This window comes from Ranitomeya imitator, chromosome 6 (genome assembly GCF_032444005.1).
Source record: "Ranitomeya imitator isolate aRanImi1 chromosome 6, aRanImi1.pri, whole genome shotgun sequence".
Classification (NCBI taxonomy): Eukaryota; Metazoa; Chordata; class Amphibia; order Anura; family Dendrobatidae; genus Ranitomeya; species Ranitomeya imitator.
This window is the reverse complement of record NC_091287.1, coordinates 361,358,254-361,378,688: the sequence shown is the minus strand read 5'-3', so window position 1 is coordinate 361,378,688 and position 20,435 is coordinate 361,358,254. Positions and strand designations below refer to the sequence as shown.

Sequence of the window (20,435 nt, the reverse complement as noted above, 5' to 3'; positions counted from 1 at the left end):
ACATGATACACAAACATCACTCACACATCAGATACATGACACACTCACGTCACCCATATATCAGACACATGGTACACAAACATCACTCACACATCAGATACATGACACACACACGTCACCCACATATCAGACACCTGATACACAAACATCATTCACACATCAGATACATGACACACTCACGTCACCCACATATCAGACACATGATACACAAACATCACTCACACATCAGATACAGTGGGGCAAAAAAGTATTTAGTCAGTCAGCAATAGTGCAAGTTCCAACACTTAAAAAGATGAGAGGCGTCTGTAATTTACATCATAGGTAGACCTCAACTATGGGAGACAAACTGAGAAAAAAAAATCCAGAAAATCACATTGTCTGTTTTTTTAACATTTTATTTGCATAATATGGTGGAAAATAAGTATTTGGTCAGAAACAAAATTTCATCTCAATACTTTGTAATATATCCTTTGTTGGCAATGACAGAGGTCAAACGTTTTCTGTAAGTCTTCACAAGGTTGCCACACACTGTTGTTGGTATGTTGGCCCATTCCTCCATGCAGATCTCCTCTAGAGCAGTGATGTTTTTGGCTTTTCGCTTGGCAACACGGACTTTCAACTCCCTCCAAAGGTTTTCTATAGGGTTGAGATCTGGAGACTGGCTAGGCCACTCCAGGACCTTGAAATGCTTCTTACGAAGCCACTCCTTCTTTGCCTTGGCGGTGTGCTTTGGATCATTGTCATGTTGAAAGACCCAGCCACGTTTCATCTTCAATGCCCTTGCTGATGGAAGGAGGTTTGCACTCAAAATCTCACGATACATGGCCCCATTCATTCTTTCATGTACCCGGATCAGTCGTCCTGGCCCCTTTGCAGAGAAACAGCCCCAAAGCATGATGTTTCCACCACCATGCTTTACAGTAGGTATGGTGTTTGATGGATGCAACTCAGTATTCTTTTTCCTCCAAACACGACAAGTTGTGTTTCTACCAAACTGTTCCAGTTTGGTTTTATCAGACCATAGGACATTCTCCCAAAACTCCTCTGGATCATCCAAATGCTCTCTAGCAAACTTCAGACGGGCCCGGACATGTACTGGCTTAAGCAGTGGGACACGTCTGGCACTGCAGGATCTGAGTCCATGGTGGCGTAGTGTGTTACTTATGGTAGGCCTTGTTACATTGGTCCCAGCTCTCTGCAGTTCATTCGCTAGGTCCCCCCGCGTGGTTCTGGGATTTTTGCTCACCGTTCTTGTGATCATTCTGACCCCACGGGGTGGGATTTTGCGTGGAGCCCCAGATCGAGGGAGATTATCAGTGGTCTTGTATGTCTTCCATTTTCTAATTATTGCTCCCACTGTTGATTTCTTCACTCCAAGCTGGTTGGCTATTGCAGATTCAGTCTTCCCAGCCTGGTGCAGGGCTACAATTTTGTTTCTGGTGTACTTTGACAGCTCTTTGGTCTTCACCATAGTGGAGTTTGGAGTCAGACTGTTTGAGGGTGTGCACAGGTGTCTTTTTATACTGATAACAAGTTTAAACAGGTGCCATTACTACAGGTAATGAGTGGAGGAAAGAGGAGACTCTTAAAGAAGAAGTTACAGGTCTGTGAGAGCCAGAGATCTTGATTGTTTGTTTCTGACCAAATACTTATTTTCCACCATAATATGCAAATAAAATGTTAAAAAAACAGACAATGTGATTTTCTGGATTTTTTTTTCTCAGTTTGGCTCCCATAGTTGAGGTCTACCTATGATGTAAATTACAGACGCCTCTCATCTTTTTAAGTGGTGGAACTTGCACTATTACTGACTGACTAAATACTTTTTTGCCCCACTGTACATGACACACTCACGTCACCCATATATCAGACACATGGTACACACACATCACTCACACATCAGGTACATGACACACTCACGTCACCCACATATCAGACACCTGATACACAAACATCATTCACACATCAGATACATGACACACTCACGTCACCCACATATCAGACACATGATTCACACACATCACTCACACATCAGATACATGACACACTCACGTCACCCATATATCAGACACATGATACACAAACATCACTCACACATCAGATACATGACACACTCACGTCACCCATATATCAGACACATGATACACAAACATCACTCACACATCAGATACATGACACACTCACGTCACCCATATATCAGACACATGGTACACACACATCACTCACACATCAGGTACATGACACACTCACGTCACCCACATATCAGACACCTGATACACAAACATCATTCACACATCAGATACATGACACACTCACGTCACCCACATATCAGACACCTGATACACAAACATCACTCACATATCAGATACATGACACACTCACGTCAATCACATATCAGACACATGATACACAAACATCACTCACACATCAGATACATGACACACTCATGTCACCCACATGTCAGACACATGATACACAAACATCACTCACACATCAGATACATGACACACTCACGTCACCCACATATCAGACACCTGATACACAAACATCACTCACACATCAGATAAATGACACACTCACTTCACCCACATATCAGACACCTGATACACACACATCACTCACATATCAGATACATGACACACTCACTTCACCCACATATCAGACACCTGATACACAAACATCACTCACACATCAGATACATGACACACTCACTTCACCCACATATCAGACACCTGATACACACACATCACTCACACATCAGATACATGACACACTCACGTCAATCACATATCAGACACATGATACACAAACATCACTCACACATCAGATACATGACACACTCACGTCACCCACATATCAGACACCTGATACACAAACATCACTCACACATCAGATACATGACACACTCACGTCACCCACATATCAGACACCTGATACACAAACATCACTCACACATCAGATACATGACACACACACGTCACCCACATATCAGACACATGATACACACACATCACTCACATATCAGATACATGACACACTCATGTCACCCACATGTCAGACACCTGATACACAAACATCACTCACATCAGATACATGACACACACACGTCACCCACATATCAGACACATGATACACAAACATCACTCACACATCAGATACATGACACACTCACTTCACCCACATATCAGACACCTGATACACACACATCACTCACATATCAGATACATGACACACTCACGTCAATCACATATCAGACACATGATACACACACATCACTCACATATCAGATACATGACACACTCATGTCACCCACATGTCAGACACCTGATACACAAACATCACTCACACATCAGATACATGACACACTCACGTCACCCACATATCAGACACCTGATACACAAACATCACTCACACATCAGATACATGACACACTCACGTCAATCACATATCAGACACATGATACACACACATCACTCACATATCAGATACATGACACACTCACGTCACCCACATATCAGACACCTGATACACACACATCACTCACACATCAGATACATGACTGTCACAATATTGTATGAAATATAGTATGATGTTGTAGCTTTGTCCTTCAGCTCATGCTGGGGGCTAAAACCCCCCTTCTCTCTCTGGCTCTCTTTGTTTCTCTGTGCTTCGGAATGTATGGTAGAAGGGGGTTTTATTGCCGGGGCCATAAATTCCAGGCTTATCACTGGCCCCCTCCCAACTGCACTAGTGGACACTGGTTTAGAAGTTTCCAGAATCCATGAGATTCTTTGTTCTAATATGATAAGATATTGGGCTAATGAGTTAGGCTAGAAAAAAGGAAAATACATATTCTTTATGTCCAGCGACGGATCTGTTAACCACTCTAAACATGAGCTTCTAACTCCATCAGGTAAAAAAGTAGGGATTTTTCTGTAATGACGCATCACACATAGGACATGTTTGATCTCATTAGAATGCCAATGTTAAGACGAGATGAATGCTGGGTTTGTTATGTCTATGACATGTTCTGTAGCGGAGTTACAAACATTAGACAAACTTAGGGTACAGTTAGTTAAACTGAAGAGGTAGTAGGGATGGGGTAATCCAACCCCTTTTAGTGATGTCACCAGGTTGAGCTATAAGTGTTTTGCCAGACCCCAGCAGTGAGTCTGTCTGCTGGAAGCCATGTGAGTCTGACCTGAAGAGCTGTACCTAATGCACTGGGACAGATGGAAACCCCCACTAGCCTGGTTGCCTGAACTGATATGAACTGAGAACATGTGAGTTGTACCTTTTCTTATTTAATCCCTGTTTATTTTATAATTACCTTGTACATATTTTTTCAATTGTCTCATATTGTAACATCTTTTATAAACACTGCCTAATTCTAACGGAGTAAAATATATAAATTACTAGTTCGTTCTTCCTGTTCTAAAACATACCCTAAGTCTCCTGAAGGGAATTACGCTACAGTTTTGGGTTAGCTTTGGACCCGTTTAATCAAAGCTGGTGGCAGCTTACCGTGTGCCGACCTCTGGATGTTGCTGTAGCGACTGCAGCATTGATAATTATTGTTCCTGCCTGAGTGGGAGTAGTTTATCGCGTTGCTGCAGTGTGACCAATAGCCAGTACATAGCAGGCAGCCATTCTGGTGACTAATTACCCTAGTTGTAGTACCTAATCTGACCTGAGAGTAAGGGGGCGCCAGATAGCTGCAAGTTTTAAGTGGAACTGTAAGCGGGATATACATACATCCCTGCAGTTCATGGTATATTGAAAAGCAGCGGGATACCTAGAATAAGCCCCTGCTGTAAACTAAGAGGTCAATAGCCTTGTGGGTGTTCTTTCATCACATTGTGGAGTGGATGGATAACTAAGATAAGCTCCCCTGCACATGTGATAGCCGTCTGTTGGCCTAAAGTCACCCCGATCTGTGACGTAGGGGTGACGGTCACGGTGTGAATTGTGACAATGACACACTCACGTCACACACATATCAGACACCTGATACACAAACATCATTCACACATCAGATACATGACACACTCACGTCACCCACATATCAGACACCTGATACACAAACATCACTCACACATCAGATACATGACACACACACGTCACCCACATATCAGACACATGATACACAAACATCACTCACACATCAGATACATGACACACACACGTCACCCACATATCAGACACCTGATACACAAACATCATTCACACATCAGATACATGACACACTCACGTCACCCACATATCAGACACCTGATACACAAACATCACTCACACATCAGATACATGACACACTCACGTCACCCATATATCAGACACATGATACACAAACATCACTCACACATCACATACATGACACACTCACGTCACCCACATATCAGACACATGATTCACACACATCACTCACACATCAGATACATGACACACTCACGTCACCCATATATCAGACACATGATACACAAACATCATTCACACATCAGATACATGACACACTCACGTCACCCACATATCAGACACATGATACACAAACATCATTCACACATCAGATACATGACACACTCACGTCACCCATATATCAGACACATGGCACACAAACATCACTCACACATCAGGTACATGACACACACACGTCACCCACATATCAGACACCTGATACACAAACATCATTCACACATCAGATACATGACACACTCACGTCACCCACATATCAGACACCTGATACACAAACATCACTCACACATCAGATACATGACACACTCACGTCACCCATATATCAGACACATGATACACACACATCACTCACACATCAGATACATGACACACTCACGTCACCCACATATCAGACACATGATTCACACACATCACTCACACATCAGATACATGACACACTCACGTCACCCATATATCAGACACATGATACACAAACATCACTCACACATCAGATACATGACACACTCACGTCACCCATATATCAGACACATGGTACACAAACATCACTCACACATCAGATACATGACACACTCACGTCACCCATATATCAGACACATGGTACACACACATCACTCACACATCAGGTACATGACACACTCACGTCACCCACATATCAGACACCTGATACACAAACATCATTCACACATCAGATACATGACACACTCACGTCACCCACATATCAGACACCTGATACACAAACATCACTCACACATCAGATACATGACACACTCACTTCACCCACATATCAGACACCTGATACACAAACATCACTCACATATCAGATACATGACACACTCACATCAATCACATATCAGACACATGATACACAAACATCACTCACACATCAGATACATGACACACTCACGTCACCCACATATCAGACACCTGATACACAAACATCACTCACACATCAGATACATGACACACTCACGTCACCCACATATCAGACACCTGATACACAAACATCACTCACACATCAGATACATGACACACTCACGTCACCCACATATCAGACACCTTATACACAAACATCACTCACACATCAGATACATGACACACACACGTCACCCACATATCAGATACATGATACACAAACATCACTCACACATCAGATACATGACACACTTACTTCACCCACATATCAGACACCTGATACACACACATCACTCACATATCAGATACATGACACACTCACGTCAATCACATATCAGACACATGATACACACACATCACTCACATATCAGATACATTACACACTCATGTCACCCACATGTCAGACACCTGATACACAAACATCACTCACACATCAGATACATGACACACTCACTTCACCCACATATCAGACACCTGATACACAAACATCATTCACACATCAGATACATGACACACTCATGTCACCCACATATCAGACACCTGATACACAAACATCACTCACACATCAGATACATGACACACTCACGTCAATCACATATCAGACACATGATACACACACATCACTCACATATCAGATACATGACACACTCACGTCACCCACATATCAGACACCTGATACACACACATCACTCACACATCAGATACATGACTGTCACAATATTGTATGAAATATAGTATGATGTTGTAGCTTTGTCCTTCAGCTCATGCTGGGGGCTAAAACCCCCCTTCTCTCTCTGGCTCTCTTTGTTTCTCTGTGCTTCGGAATGTATGGTAGAAGGGGGTTTTATTGCCGGGGCCATAAATTCCAGGCTTATCACTGGCCCCCTCCTAACTGCACTAGTGGACACTGGTTTAGAAGTTTCCAGAATCCATGAGATTCTTTGTTCTAATATGATAAGATATTGGGCTAATGAGTTAGGCTAGAAAAAAGGAAAATACATATTCTTTATGTCCAGCGACGGATCTGTTAACCACTCTAAACATGAGCTTCTAACTCCATCAGGTAAAAAAGTAGGGATTTTTCTGTAATGACGCATCACACATAGGACATGTTTGATCTCATTAGAATGCCAATGTTAAGACGAGATGAATGCTGGGTTTGTTATGTCTATGACATGTTCTGTAGCGGAGTTACAAACATTAGACAAACTTAGGGTACAGTTAGTTAAACTGAAGAGGTAGTAGGGATGGGGTAATCCAACCCCTTTTAGTGATGTCACCAGGTTGAGCTATAAGTGTTTTGCCAGACCCCAGCAGTGAGTCTGTCTGCTGGAAGCCATGTGAGTCTGACCTGAAGAGCTGTACCTAATGCACTGGGACAGATGGAAACCCCCACTAGCCTGGTTGCCTGAACTGATATGAACTGAGAACATGTGAGTTGTACCTTTTCTTATTTAATCCCTGTTTATTTTATAATTACCTTGTACATATTTTTTCAATTGTCTCATATTGTAACATCTTTTATAAACACTGCCTAATTCTAACGGAGTAAAATATATAAATTACTAGTTCGTTCTTCCTGTTCTAAAACATACCCTAAGTCTCCTGAAGGGAATTACGCTACAGTTTTGGGTTAGCTTTGGACCCGTTTAATCAAAGCTGGTGGCAGCTTACCGTGTGCCGACCTCTGGATGTTGCTGTAGCGACTGCAGCATTGATAATTATTGTTCCTGCCTGAGTGGGAGTAGTTTATCGCGTTGCTGCAGTGTGACCAATAGCCAGTACATAGCAGGCAGCCATTCTGGTGACTAATTACCCTAGTTGTAGTACCTAATCTGACCTGAGAGTAAGGGGGCGCCAGATAGCTGCAAGTTTTAAGTGGAACTGTAAGCGGGATATACATACATCCCTGCAGTTCATGGTATATTGAAAAGCAGCGGGATACCTAGAATAAGCCCCTGCTGTAAACTAAGAGGTCAATAGCCTTGTGGGTGTTCTTTCATCACATTGTGGAGTGGATGGATAACTAAGATAAGCCCCCCTGCACATGTGATAGCCGTCTGTTGGCCTAAAGTCACCCCGATCTGTGACGTAGGGGTGACGGTCACGGTGTGAATTGTGACAATGACACACTCACGTCACACACATATCAGACACCTGATACACAAACATCATTCACACATCAGATACATGACACACTCACGTCACCCACATATCAGACACCTGATACACAAACATCACTCACACATCAGATACATGACACACACACGTCACCCACATATCAGACACATGATACACAAACATCACTCACACATCAGATACATGACACACACACGTCACCCACATATCAGACACCTGATACACAAACATCATTCACACATCAGATACATGACACACTCACGTCACCCACATATCAGACACCTGATACACAAACATCACTCACACATCAGATACATGACACACTCACGTCACCCATATATCAGACACATGATACACAAACATCACTCACACATCAGATACATGACACACTCACGTCACCCACATATCAGACACATGATTCACACACATCACTCACACATCAGATACATGACACACTCACGTCACCCATATATCAGACACATGATACACAAACATCATTCACACATCAGATACATGACACACTCACGTCACCCACATATCAGACACATGATACACAAACATCATTCACACATCAGATACATGACACACTCACGTCACCCATATATCAGACACATGGCACACAAACATCACTCACACATCAGGTACATGACACACACACGTCACCCACATATCAGACACCTGATACACAAACATCATTCACACATCAGATACATGACACACTCACGTCACCCACATATCAGACACCTGATACACAAACATCACTCACACATCAGATACATGACACACTCACGTCACCCATATATCAGACACATGATACACACACATCACTCACACATCAGATACATGACACACTCACGTCACCCACATATCAGACACATGATTCACACACATCACTCACACATCAGATACATGACACACTCACGTCACCCATATATCAGACACATGATACACAAACATCACTCACACATCAGATACATGACACACTCACGTCACCCATATATCAGACACATGGTACACAAACATCACTCACACATCAGATACATGACACACTCACGTCACCCATATATCAGACACATGGTACACACACATCACTCACACATCAGGTACATGACACACTCACGTCACCCACATATCAGACACCTGATACACAAACATCATTCACACATCAGATACATGACACACTCACGTCACCCACATATCAGACACCTGATACACAAACATCACTCACACATCAGATACATGACACACTCACTTCACCCACATATCAGACACCTGATACACAAACATCACTCACATATCAGATACATGACACACTCACATCAATCACATATCAGACACATGATACACAAACATCACTCACACATCAGATACATGACACACACACGTCACCCACATATCAGACACCTGATACACAAACATCACTCACACATCAGATACATGACACACTCACGTCACCCACATATCAGACACCTGATACACAAACATCACTCACACATCAGATACATGACACACTCACTTCACCCACATATCAGACACCTGATACACACACATCACTCACATATCAGATACATGACACACTCACGTCAATCACATATCAGACACATGATACACAAACATCACTCACACATCAGATACATGACACACTCACGTCACCCACATATCAGACACCTGATACACAAACATCACTCACACATCAGATACATGACACACTCACGTCACCCACATATCAGACACCTTATACACAAACATCACTCACACATCAGATACATGACACACACACGTCACCCACATATCAGATACATGATACACAAACATCACTCACACATCAGATACATGACACACTTACTTCACCCACATATCAGACACCTGATACACACACATCACTCACATATCAGATACATGACACACTCACGTCAATCACATATCAGACACATGATACACACACATCACTCACATATCAGATACATGACACACTCATGTCACCCACATGTCAGACACCTGATACACAAACATCACTCACACATCAGATACATGACACACTCACTTCACCCACATATCAGACACCTGATACACAAACATCATTCACACATCAGATACATGACACACTCATGTCACCCACATATCAGACACCTGATACACAAACATCACTCACACATCAGATACATGACACACTCACGTCAATCACATATCAGACACATGATACACACACATCACTCACATATCAGATACATGACACACTCACGTCACCCACATATCAGACACCTGATACACACACATCACTCACACATCAGATACATGACTGTCACAATATTGTATGAAATATAGTATGATGTTGTAGCTTTGTCCTTCAGCTCATGCTGGGGGCTAAAACCCCCCTTCTCTCTCTGGCTCTCTTTGTTTCTCTGTGCTTCGGAATGTATGGTAGAAGGGGGTTTTATTGCCGGGGCCATAAATTCCAGGCTTATCACTGGCCCCCTCCTAACTGCACTAGTGGACACTGGTTTAGAAGTTTCCAGAATCCATGAGATTCTTTGTTCTAATATGATAAGATATTGGGCTAATGAGTTAGGCTAGAAAAAAGGAAAATACATATTCTTTATGTCCAGCAACGGATCTGTTAACCACTCTAAACATGAGCTTCTAACTCCATCAGGTAAAAAAGTAGGGATTTTTCTGTAATGACGCATCACACATAGGACATGTTTGATCTCATTAGAATGCCAATGTTAAGACGAGATGAATGCTGGGTTTGTTATGTTTATGACATGTTCTGTAGCGGAGTTACAAACATTAGACAAATTTAGGGTACAGTTAGTTAAACTGAAGAGGTAGTAGGGATGGGGTAATCCAACCCCTTTTAGTGATGTCACCAGGTTGAGCTATAAGTGTTTTGCCAGACCCCAGCAGTGAGTCTGTCTGCTGGAAGCCATGTGAGTCTGACCTGAAGAGCTGTACCTAATGCACTGGGACAGATGGAAACCCCCACTAGCCTGGTTGCCTGAACTGATATGAACTGAGAACATGTGAGTTGTACCTTTTCTTATTTAATCCCTGTTTATTTTATAATTACCTTGTACATATTTTTTCAATTGTCTCATATTGTAACATCTTTTATAAACACTGCCTAATTCTAACGGAGTAAAATATATAAATTACTAGTTCGTTCTTCCTGTTCTAAAACATACCCTAAGTCTCCTGAAGGGAATTACACTACTGTTTTGGGTTAGCTTTGGACCCGTTTAATCAAAGCTGGTGGCAGCTTACCGTGTGCCGACCTCTGGATGTTGCTGTAGCGACTGCGGCATTGATAATTATTGTTCCTGCCTGAGTGGGAGTAGTTTATCGCGTTGCTGCAGTGTGACCAATAGCCAGTACATAGCAGGCAGCCATTCTGGTGACTAATTACCCTAGTTGTAGTACCTAATCTGACCTGAGAGTAAGGGGGCGCCAGATAGCTGCAAGTTTTAAGTGGAACTGTAAGCGGGATATACATAAATCCCTGCAGTTCATGGTATATTGAAAAGCAGCGGGATACCTAGAATAAGCCCCTGCTGTAAACTAAGAGGTCAATAGCCTTGTGGGTGTTCTTTCATCACATTGTGGAGTGGATGGATAACTAAGATAAGCCCCCCTGCACATGTGATAGCCGTCTGTTGGCCTAAAGTCACCCCGATCTGTGACGTAGGGGTGACGGTCACGGTGTGAATTGTGACAATGACACACTCACGTCACCCACATATCAGACACCTGATACACAAACATCATTCACACATCAGATACATGACACACTCACGTCACCCACATATCAGACACCTGATACACAAACATCACTCACACATCAGATACATGACACACTCACGTCACACACATATCAGACACATGATACACACACATCACTCACACATCAGATACATGACACACTCACGTCACCCACATATCAGACACCTGATACACAAACATCACTCACACATCAGATACATGACACACTCACGTCACCCACATATCAGACACCTGATACACAAACATCATTCACACATCAGATACATGACACACTCACATCACCCAGATATCAGACACAAGATACACAAACATCATTCACACATCAGATACATGACACACTCACGTCACCCACATATCAGACACATGATTCACACACATCACTCACACATCAGGTACATGACACACTCACGTCACCCAGATATCAGACACCTGATACACAAACATCATTCACACATCAGATACATGACACACTCACGTCACCCACAAATCAGACACATGATACACAAACATCACTCACATATCAGATACATGACACACTCACGTCACCCACATATCAGACACCTGATACACAAACATCATTCACACATCAGATACATGACACACTCACATCACCCAGATATCAGACACAAGATACACAAACATCATTCACACATCAGATACATGACACACTCACGTCACCCACATATCAGACACATGATTCACACACATCACTCACACATCAGGTACATGACACACTCACATCACCCAGATATCAGACACAAGATACACAAACATCATTCACATATCAGATACATGACACACTCACGTCACCCAGATATCAGACACAAGATACACAAACATCACTCACACATCAGATACATGACACACTCACGTCACCCAGATATCAGACACCTGATACACAAACATCATTCACACATCAGATACATGACACACTCACGTCACCCATATATCAGATACATTATACACAAACATCATTCACACATGTCACTCACATAGAAAAGGAAAAATAATTTTGCAGGACTCCAATCCATCAGCCAGGTCAGTAATCTGGGACTTCTGGACTTCAGGCTTGTGAATCTCTGCACCTCAAGGACCTTCGTTTGATTCACCAGCTGGTGTGACGCCGTGTGTGCATCATGCTACAATGATGACGTTGTGCCAGCCCGGCTAATCAAAAGAGAAGCTGGAAATGCTGGGTGGTAAAGAGATTTGCAGGTCCCCGTCCAGTGGTCACTGTTACGGACATGGTGGACAAGAGTCCTGTGAATTAATTCTGCCATCTCCAAAGTCACATACTAGATGTATGATAGCATTGATATCACTGAAACATCATGTGCATTATAGATGCCACACATTGCATATATGTCGTACACCCCATACTACATACAATCTGCATAGATGTCACATCACCATCAATACATGCATGCTGTCCGCAACCTCTACATATTACACTGCAATAGTACTCAAAGTACCGGCTTTTTTTTGCTCGTATGACACTAACTATCCCCCTACTCACCCCCTGCAATAACCTGCAGGACCATTAACTAGTCAGCCTATGTATATAAGTTGTGTCAGAGGTGACTATAGTGGAAACTGTAAGAAAATTTTTACCAGTAGGTTTAGGGGAACATTTGAGCAGCATCCCCCCCCCCCCCCGCAATATGCTGCCGGTTCCAGACCCCTTTCTTTTCACCCCCCCCCCCCTCTGCACCTCTGGGCCTTGTGTCTCCTTTCTCCTTGCTGCTTCAACCTCCTGTCCCTTCCTTTCTAATTTATTCCCTTCTGTGCTTTCTACTATCTCTGCCCTTGCTGGGCAAAGGATCCTCTTCCTGAGTGTCTTCCCATGGTGCCAAAGGTGACCGAGATGCTGGTAGTGGGGCATGGCCTACTGGAGTCTCATGCCCATGGACTCCCTGCACCTTGCAATGCCTGCATGGCAGCTGTTCACAGTACAGAGAATAGAGGGAAGTAGAGCTAACATTGCGCTCCACACAAATCCAATTATAAAGTGTCAAGCAGGGCGGCCCAGACTGGATAAGCCCGGTGAGGCCGATTGTCAGTCTAGACCGGGTCCATTTCGCCGACAAAATGAACCAAAATAGACACTTTCATGTGATTTATATACATTTTAATAAGGTTACCTCTACCTACAATAGTGAGCACCAGCGTTATGTGAGCAAAGAATAAAACACTGAATAACCACCTTACAGTACATGTTTCAGTTTTCCATGTCTCTGAACCAAAGAAAATATGGTGGAACACAAGAGTCATTGTCTGCAAAAGTTTTGTCTACATAGGTAGAGTATGAACAAAAGTCCACCCACGTAGAAAACAGTTCTTCTTTTCCATGATTAACACACCTGCAAAACCTCAAGTGATTTCATATTATAAAAACCATTAAAACCTCTGATCCATCATAAACAACGGAAATAATATTCCGAGTTTTCACAAAGAGACATACTGTAATGCACAATGGTGAATAGCTCCTTAGGGATTGGAGGCTGAAAGCATTCGGTAAATTATAGCACACTCTTTTCCTAAATCCTCCCTTTACTAATCTATTAATCTCTCACTGAAGCACAAGAAGACTTGACAACACTGGGGAAAATGAACTTGAATGTTGACATAATTTTAGATTTCAATTAGCTGAGCTTAGGTTTCCAAAAGTCATATTTACAGTTTTAATAAGGGGGATACAATTAACCTTGTGAATCTGGACTTTATGGTCTTGGTCCCAGATCTGAGGTGGAGTAATATGGACCAACTCTGACTGCTATGTAATCGTATGCATCGTGTATTCTAAAGCCAGTACTTTGCTCAATTCTCCAAACAGTTACCTTCTATTATGTATATACACTCCCTGTCAGGAGGGTATTTGTTGGGGTAATTGGGAGAGGTAAAAATTCCTCCATCGGAATACTTTGTCCAGGATCCACACTGCAATGATTTCTGCCCTTCTGGAGCGGTTTGTTGGTCTGAAAAGTAAAATATTGACATGTTACATTAACTATACATCGTATTTATCAGAACACGCAATAACTTCAGTAAGAAATATTTCGGTCTGCCGCACTTACCTCCTATTTTTTTGGTTGCCCAAGACACTTGCAGAATAATTAGACTTGTTACAACTGCAATAAAAGAAGACAGCTTGCTGTTTAGTCACCATTCCATGTTGTCCACCGTATACAGCATTGCAGGTTATTTACAGCACCGAGACGTAGCGGGCAGACCAGAGGTTACGTGGCATGCAGCGCCCTATAGTACACAAGCCATCCCTGAGGATACAGAAGTGTGTCAGACAATGCGCTATGTCTCACCGTCACTAGATAAGGTGATCTGAGCTCCTCATACACCCAGGTAGCCACGGCCATGAAGAAAGAGTCATCTCCATCACTAGTACGGTGCATATAAAGACGATCAAATTCACCGTCATCAGGAAAAGTATTTGACGACCTAGAATGTGATGCCATCGGAAACAGATCTATTGTATATTACATGGCATTCTAACCCTGATCGGTGCGACTAACTCACAGGGAAGAGAGGACTGACAATGCCTATTAACCATATGCACATACATGGAGGGCAGCATCAAAAGCCCAACAGATCGACTCACAGACGGAGCTGTCCTTGGTACTTAATGAGTTATGGAGATCAACCCTCCTAATATACACAGTTAAAGGGCCTGTGAATATATAATGTAGTGAAACTGACTGTCCAAGCAATTTCAATATAGTTCTGGGCAAGCATACTAGCAGCAGTACCCTTATCTATGTAGCACATGACACTATACATATATATATATATATATATATATATATATATATATATATATATATATATACATACAGCCCTTTATCATATTAGGGAGCACTTTGCTGTGCACAGCATTCACTAATCACTGCAGAAGAGGAAAGGGCACTGTTATACCTCCATCCTCCACAGCACACAGCAGTATATGGAAGGAGTTGTGCTACATCTCCAGAATGTCAATGTATATACACCAGCAGCAGGGCACTATATACAGGGGCTGCCCAGCCTGTCCTGTGCCCACAGCAATCATGGGCAGTGTTGTGTCTGTCTGCCCATTACACATGGTCAGGGGGAAGCTGCAGCTGAAGGCATACTCACTGTGACACAAGCTGCGCCCATGGACCATGTCTGTTCCTTACACAAGGGGCTTCGATCTCCACCAATTCCATTTAGATCCGGGAGGACTTCCAGTGCGGGGGAATAGGATGCTGAGGAGGGATCGCCACTTCCTCTCAAGTGATCACCATGATCGCACACGGGGGAGAAGAGTCTGTCAGCACTGCATCCGCGCACTAGATCACATCTCCCCGGCAGATCCCCAGATCGCCATGGTCACAATGAAGCACGAGTTTCCTCCAGGAGTCCGCCGGTTCACACAGGAGCGGTTCCTGGGGCTTCCCATGCATTGAGAGGATTAATGGGTTTGTCATCTGCTCCCTCTGCTCGCTCCACCTTTGCAATCTTCTGAGGGGAAGCTTTACAAATATAGGGATTTAATAATATTTCTGCGATGAAATCCGCATTAAAACAGCAAAATCCCTCCCTGTGAAGCAAATCCAAAGACTCTGCTTGTCGCATAGTACCAAGCAGGAGGGCAAGGAAGGCAGCGAGCCCTGTACTGGGGGATGGCAGGCAGCAATCCACAGATGGCACTATATGAATGGATATGACAGTCCTCCAAAATCCACCGGACCATCAAACTTTAGCAGCTAATCCCAGAGCCACAAGTGAGCAGGAGCAAGCACTGTACAAGCAGAGACCACCCTGCTCACAGGATACAATGTCCCCCTCCATGGCTTCAGGACTCCGGTACGGATCCAGCACTGACCTGCATGCCCATGCCTATCTCAGGGCTCAGCTTCACTTTCCAATCAGTGACCTCCTGCTTACAAAGCAGCCCCCTTCCCAGCAGAGCCCCTAGCCTGGCATCAGGGGGAGCTGCTGCCTCCTCTATGGCGGGCACCACTGTCAGCAGCACCAGACTGGAAGCCAACGCCGGGGCTTAGCTTATTATTGGAGGGGGAGGGGGGATGCTGTGAAGTGAGGATTGTTCTTTATTTCTCCTCACTATGTGCAGAACAGAAGCTAAGGACTTAGTCTCTGCCTCCATGAGATGGTGATAGCAGGGAGAATGATGGACAACTTGTCGGATTACCATGCTAAAGTTTCTTTTATAGATGTCTAGCTCCTTATTGAGGGCAGAAGTTGGCTTCCTATTAAAAAAAAAAGTGAATTTTAATATTTTCCCAGCAAAACCTCTCAGAATAATGAGATACTATACTTTGAGGCTCCCTGATAGTGAAAAAAAAGCTTGAAAGCAGTTACGAACCAAACCAACAGCCATCAAAGTAGGATGCTATTTAAAGGGTTAAATGACCTTGATATTCTAAGGCTATGTGCACACGTTGCAGATTTTGCTGCGCGTCCGCAGCAGCTTTCCATGCGTTTACAGTACAATGTAAAGCTATGGAAGCCGCAATCCACAGTGCCCATGCTGCGGAAAAAAACACGCGGAAACGCCGCTGGTTACATTCCGCAGCATGTCAATTCTTTGTGCGGATTCTGCTGCGGTTTACACCTGCTCCACAATAGGAATACGCAGGTGTAAAACCGCAGGTGGAATCCGCACAAAATCCACATAGAAACCGCGGTAAATCCACAGGTAAAACGCAGTGCCTTTTACCCGCGGATTTCTAAAATCCGCTGCGAAAAAATCCACAGAGCTCCATTCTACGTGTGCGCATACCCTAAATTCACACTGCCAATGCACAGTTATGGGAAGCCAAAAAAAAATGTGCCAGATCATAACCATAAGTTGGTGTACATGCAAGGTATAAGAGCATGTTCACACTGTGGCCACTTAACAGAAAAAAAAGCAAGAAAGAAGCCAAATGAAGAAATACCGTGCTGTAAGTAAGTAAATAATAGTATACTTATATAATATAAGGTTATAAATAAACACTGTTTTTGATCCAAAAAGCATAAAAGCCATCCCACCGCAACAATGTGTACCCAATGGGGACGGTCTTATCCTCTACTATTAAAATCTCATCTTAGTCAGGGCCGTATTTAGAGTTTCTGCTGCCCTAGGCACTATTAGTGCGGCCTCCCCCTTTGGTGAGTATGACACTATCGGCAGTGACTTTGGCCTTTTGTAGCACATTCGGCAGTTTTTCCGCATCTGCCGTGTAATGGATCACTTACGGCAACACTGCGTTCGGCCTCATTCATTCCCTATGGGACTTGCGGACATGTGCGGCCCTTGCGGTTTTGCCGTGATCCGGCAAATGCGGTACTTGCAGCAATGGAAAAAAACACTGCTAGCAGTGTTTTTTGTATCACTGCAAGTGCAAAACCGCAAGTGCCGCACATGTCCGCAAGTAGCCATCACTACCTGTCCCTGCACCTTGCTAGCTCATCATAACCATCCCTCTCTGGCCTAAAACTGCACTATAAAGCTTCAGGAAAACAATTTATTGCCTGACATATTTCTCTGATAATGAGGGCTCCAGGCTACAGCGTAGACTGGGACGGGCAGTCTCCGGGTCTCCATTCTCTCGCTGTGCGAACCCTCAGTCTCTGCCTTACTGCCTGTGCACAGACATCCCTCCACCGGACCTGCTAATCACCGCACACAGTAGCATACCGGCAGAGGTGTATTTAGGGTTTCTGGCACCAGGGGCAAGAATTCATTTTGGTGCCCTCCCCCCCACAGGACATATGTGATTTTCACACTTAGTCATGTGCCCACGAGCTCCTCTCCCTAATGCTCTCAATGTTCAGTGGAAAACTGAGAGAAGCAGAAGAGAAGCTCGTTGTCACAGGACCACAAGTATGAAAGTCGCATGTGAGTGAAGTGTCCAATGATGAGTACTGGAACCTGCAGAGCTGAATCCTGACATCGCAGCTTCTGAATTCACACAACTAATGCACTGCACACTTTTAGGATTCTCCCTTGCCGGTGGATAGTCATGTCAGCACAAGTATGTGATTGGTATACTTCTGACCACATTCTGACTAGACGTGCCCGGCCTCACTCAGTTCATTTTCATTGAGTGAGGCCACACATGTCTAGTCAGCACATGACCGCAATAATGTAAATCCCCAGCACGAGAGAATCCTGACAGCGTGAAGTGCGAACTATGAGAATTCAGAAGTCTGCAGTCACAAAGAATGACTGCAGACTCATTACAAACCTGGACATCCTCTTTAATGCCCCTAACAAATAAAAACATGAGAGTTAGTATCACAAATAACATTTACATCCAGGTACCTTATAGATGATGTCGTCTCTGGAGTCGTTCTCCTTCTTTTCTTCATCTTGTCCAGACCCCATGAAGAGTTTTCTCATCCACAGCCTTATCTGCAGACTTCCATCTTCTCCACTCTTTCGCATAAAATCTCCACATGATGCTCTTAAAGATACAAGTGTCATTATAATGCTCCTGAATAAAAAATTGCCCCTCACTATACTGTCTGCACAAAAAATGACCTCCACACTGTCCCTCTTATGGTACATGCTCTTCGCACTGACCTCTCCTTTCCATACCAGCCCCCTCTTCACATTGTCCTCTCATACTGTGTCCCCACTATACGGCTCAGTATTTATACTGTACTCTCTCATCACACTCCACCTCCTTGGTATACTGTCCCCTCCTGGCTGGGCCCTTACACTGTCCCTCCATGCTACGCCCCCACTACTCAGTTTCTATTCTGTGCCCACTCACTTTTCTGCCCCCATACTGTCTCCTCACACTATTCCCCTCCCTGCTCGTACTGTCTCCTCTCACATCCCCCCTGTTCACCATACTGTCTCTTCATATATTTATTCCCTCACTTGACTCCCCATACTTTGTCTGAACATATCCCATCATCCTCACTCCCCGTACTCTGTCCACATCCATTTTTCACATCGCTACTCATACTGTGTCCACACACATTCCCTTGTTCGCTCCCCATACTGTCTGCACCCATCCCCCCATATTGTTTCCTCACATATGCCCCCATCCTGTTTCCTCATACATGCCCCCCATTCCCCAGTACTGTTTCCTCATAGATGTCCCCCATCCTCCCATCCTGTATGCATGGCTCGGCTCCCCCATCTT

The 20,435-nt window shown here is 43.7% G+C and overlaps 1 protein-coding gene across 3 annotated transcripts in view; it reads right to left on the bottom strand.

Annotated features, from left to right (window-relative positions):
• NETO1 (neuropilin and tolloid like 1) overlaps window positions 1-17,314 on the bottom strand; it is a 317,272-nt gene extending 299,958 nt beyond the window's left edge. Inside the window, exons 1-3 of one of the 3 annotated variants that reach the window (XM_069730976.1) lie at window positions 16,429-17,314; window positions 15,375-15,428; window positions 15,138-15,275 (exon numbers count right to left, since the gene is read on the bottom strand). In XM_069730976.1, coding sequence (XP_069587077.1) covers window positions 15,138-15,275; window positions 15,375-15,428; window positions 16,429-16,456 — 220 coding nt within the window. In that variant the 5' untranslated portion in view covers window positions 16,457-17,314. The remainder of the gene's footprint in view (window positions 1-15,137; window positions 15,276-15,374; window positions 15,429-16,428) is intronic. The other 2 variants (XM_069730978.1, XM_069730977.1) reach the window with 2 other exon arrangements.
• Window positions 17,315-20,435: the final 3,121 nt, after the last annotated feature.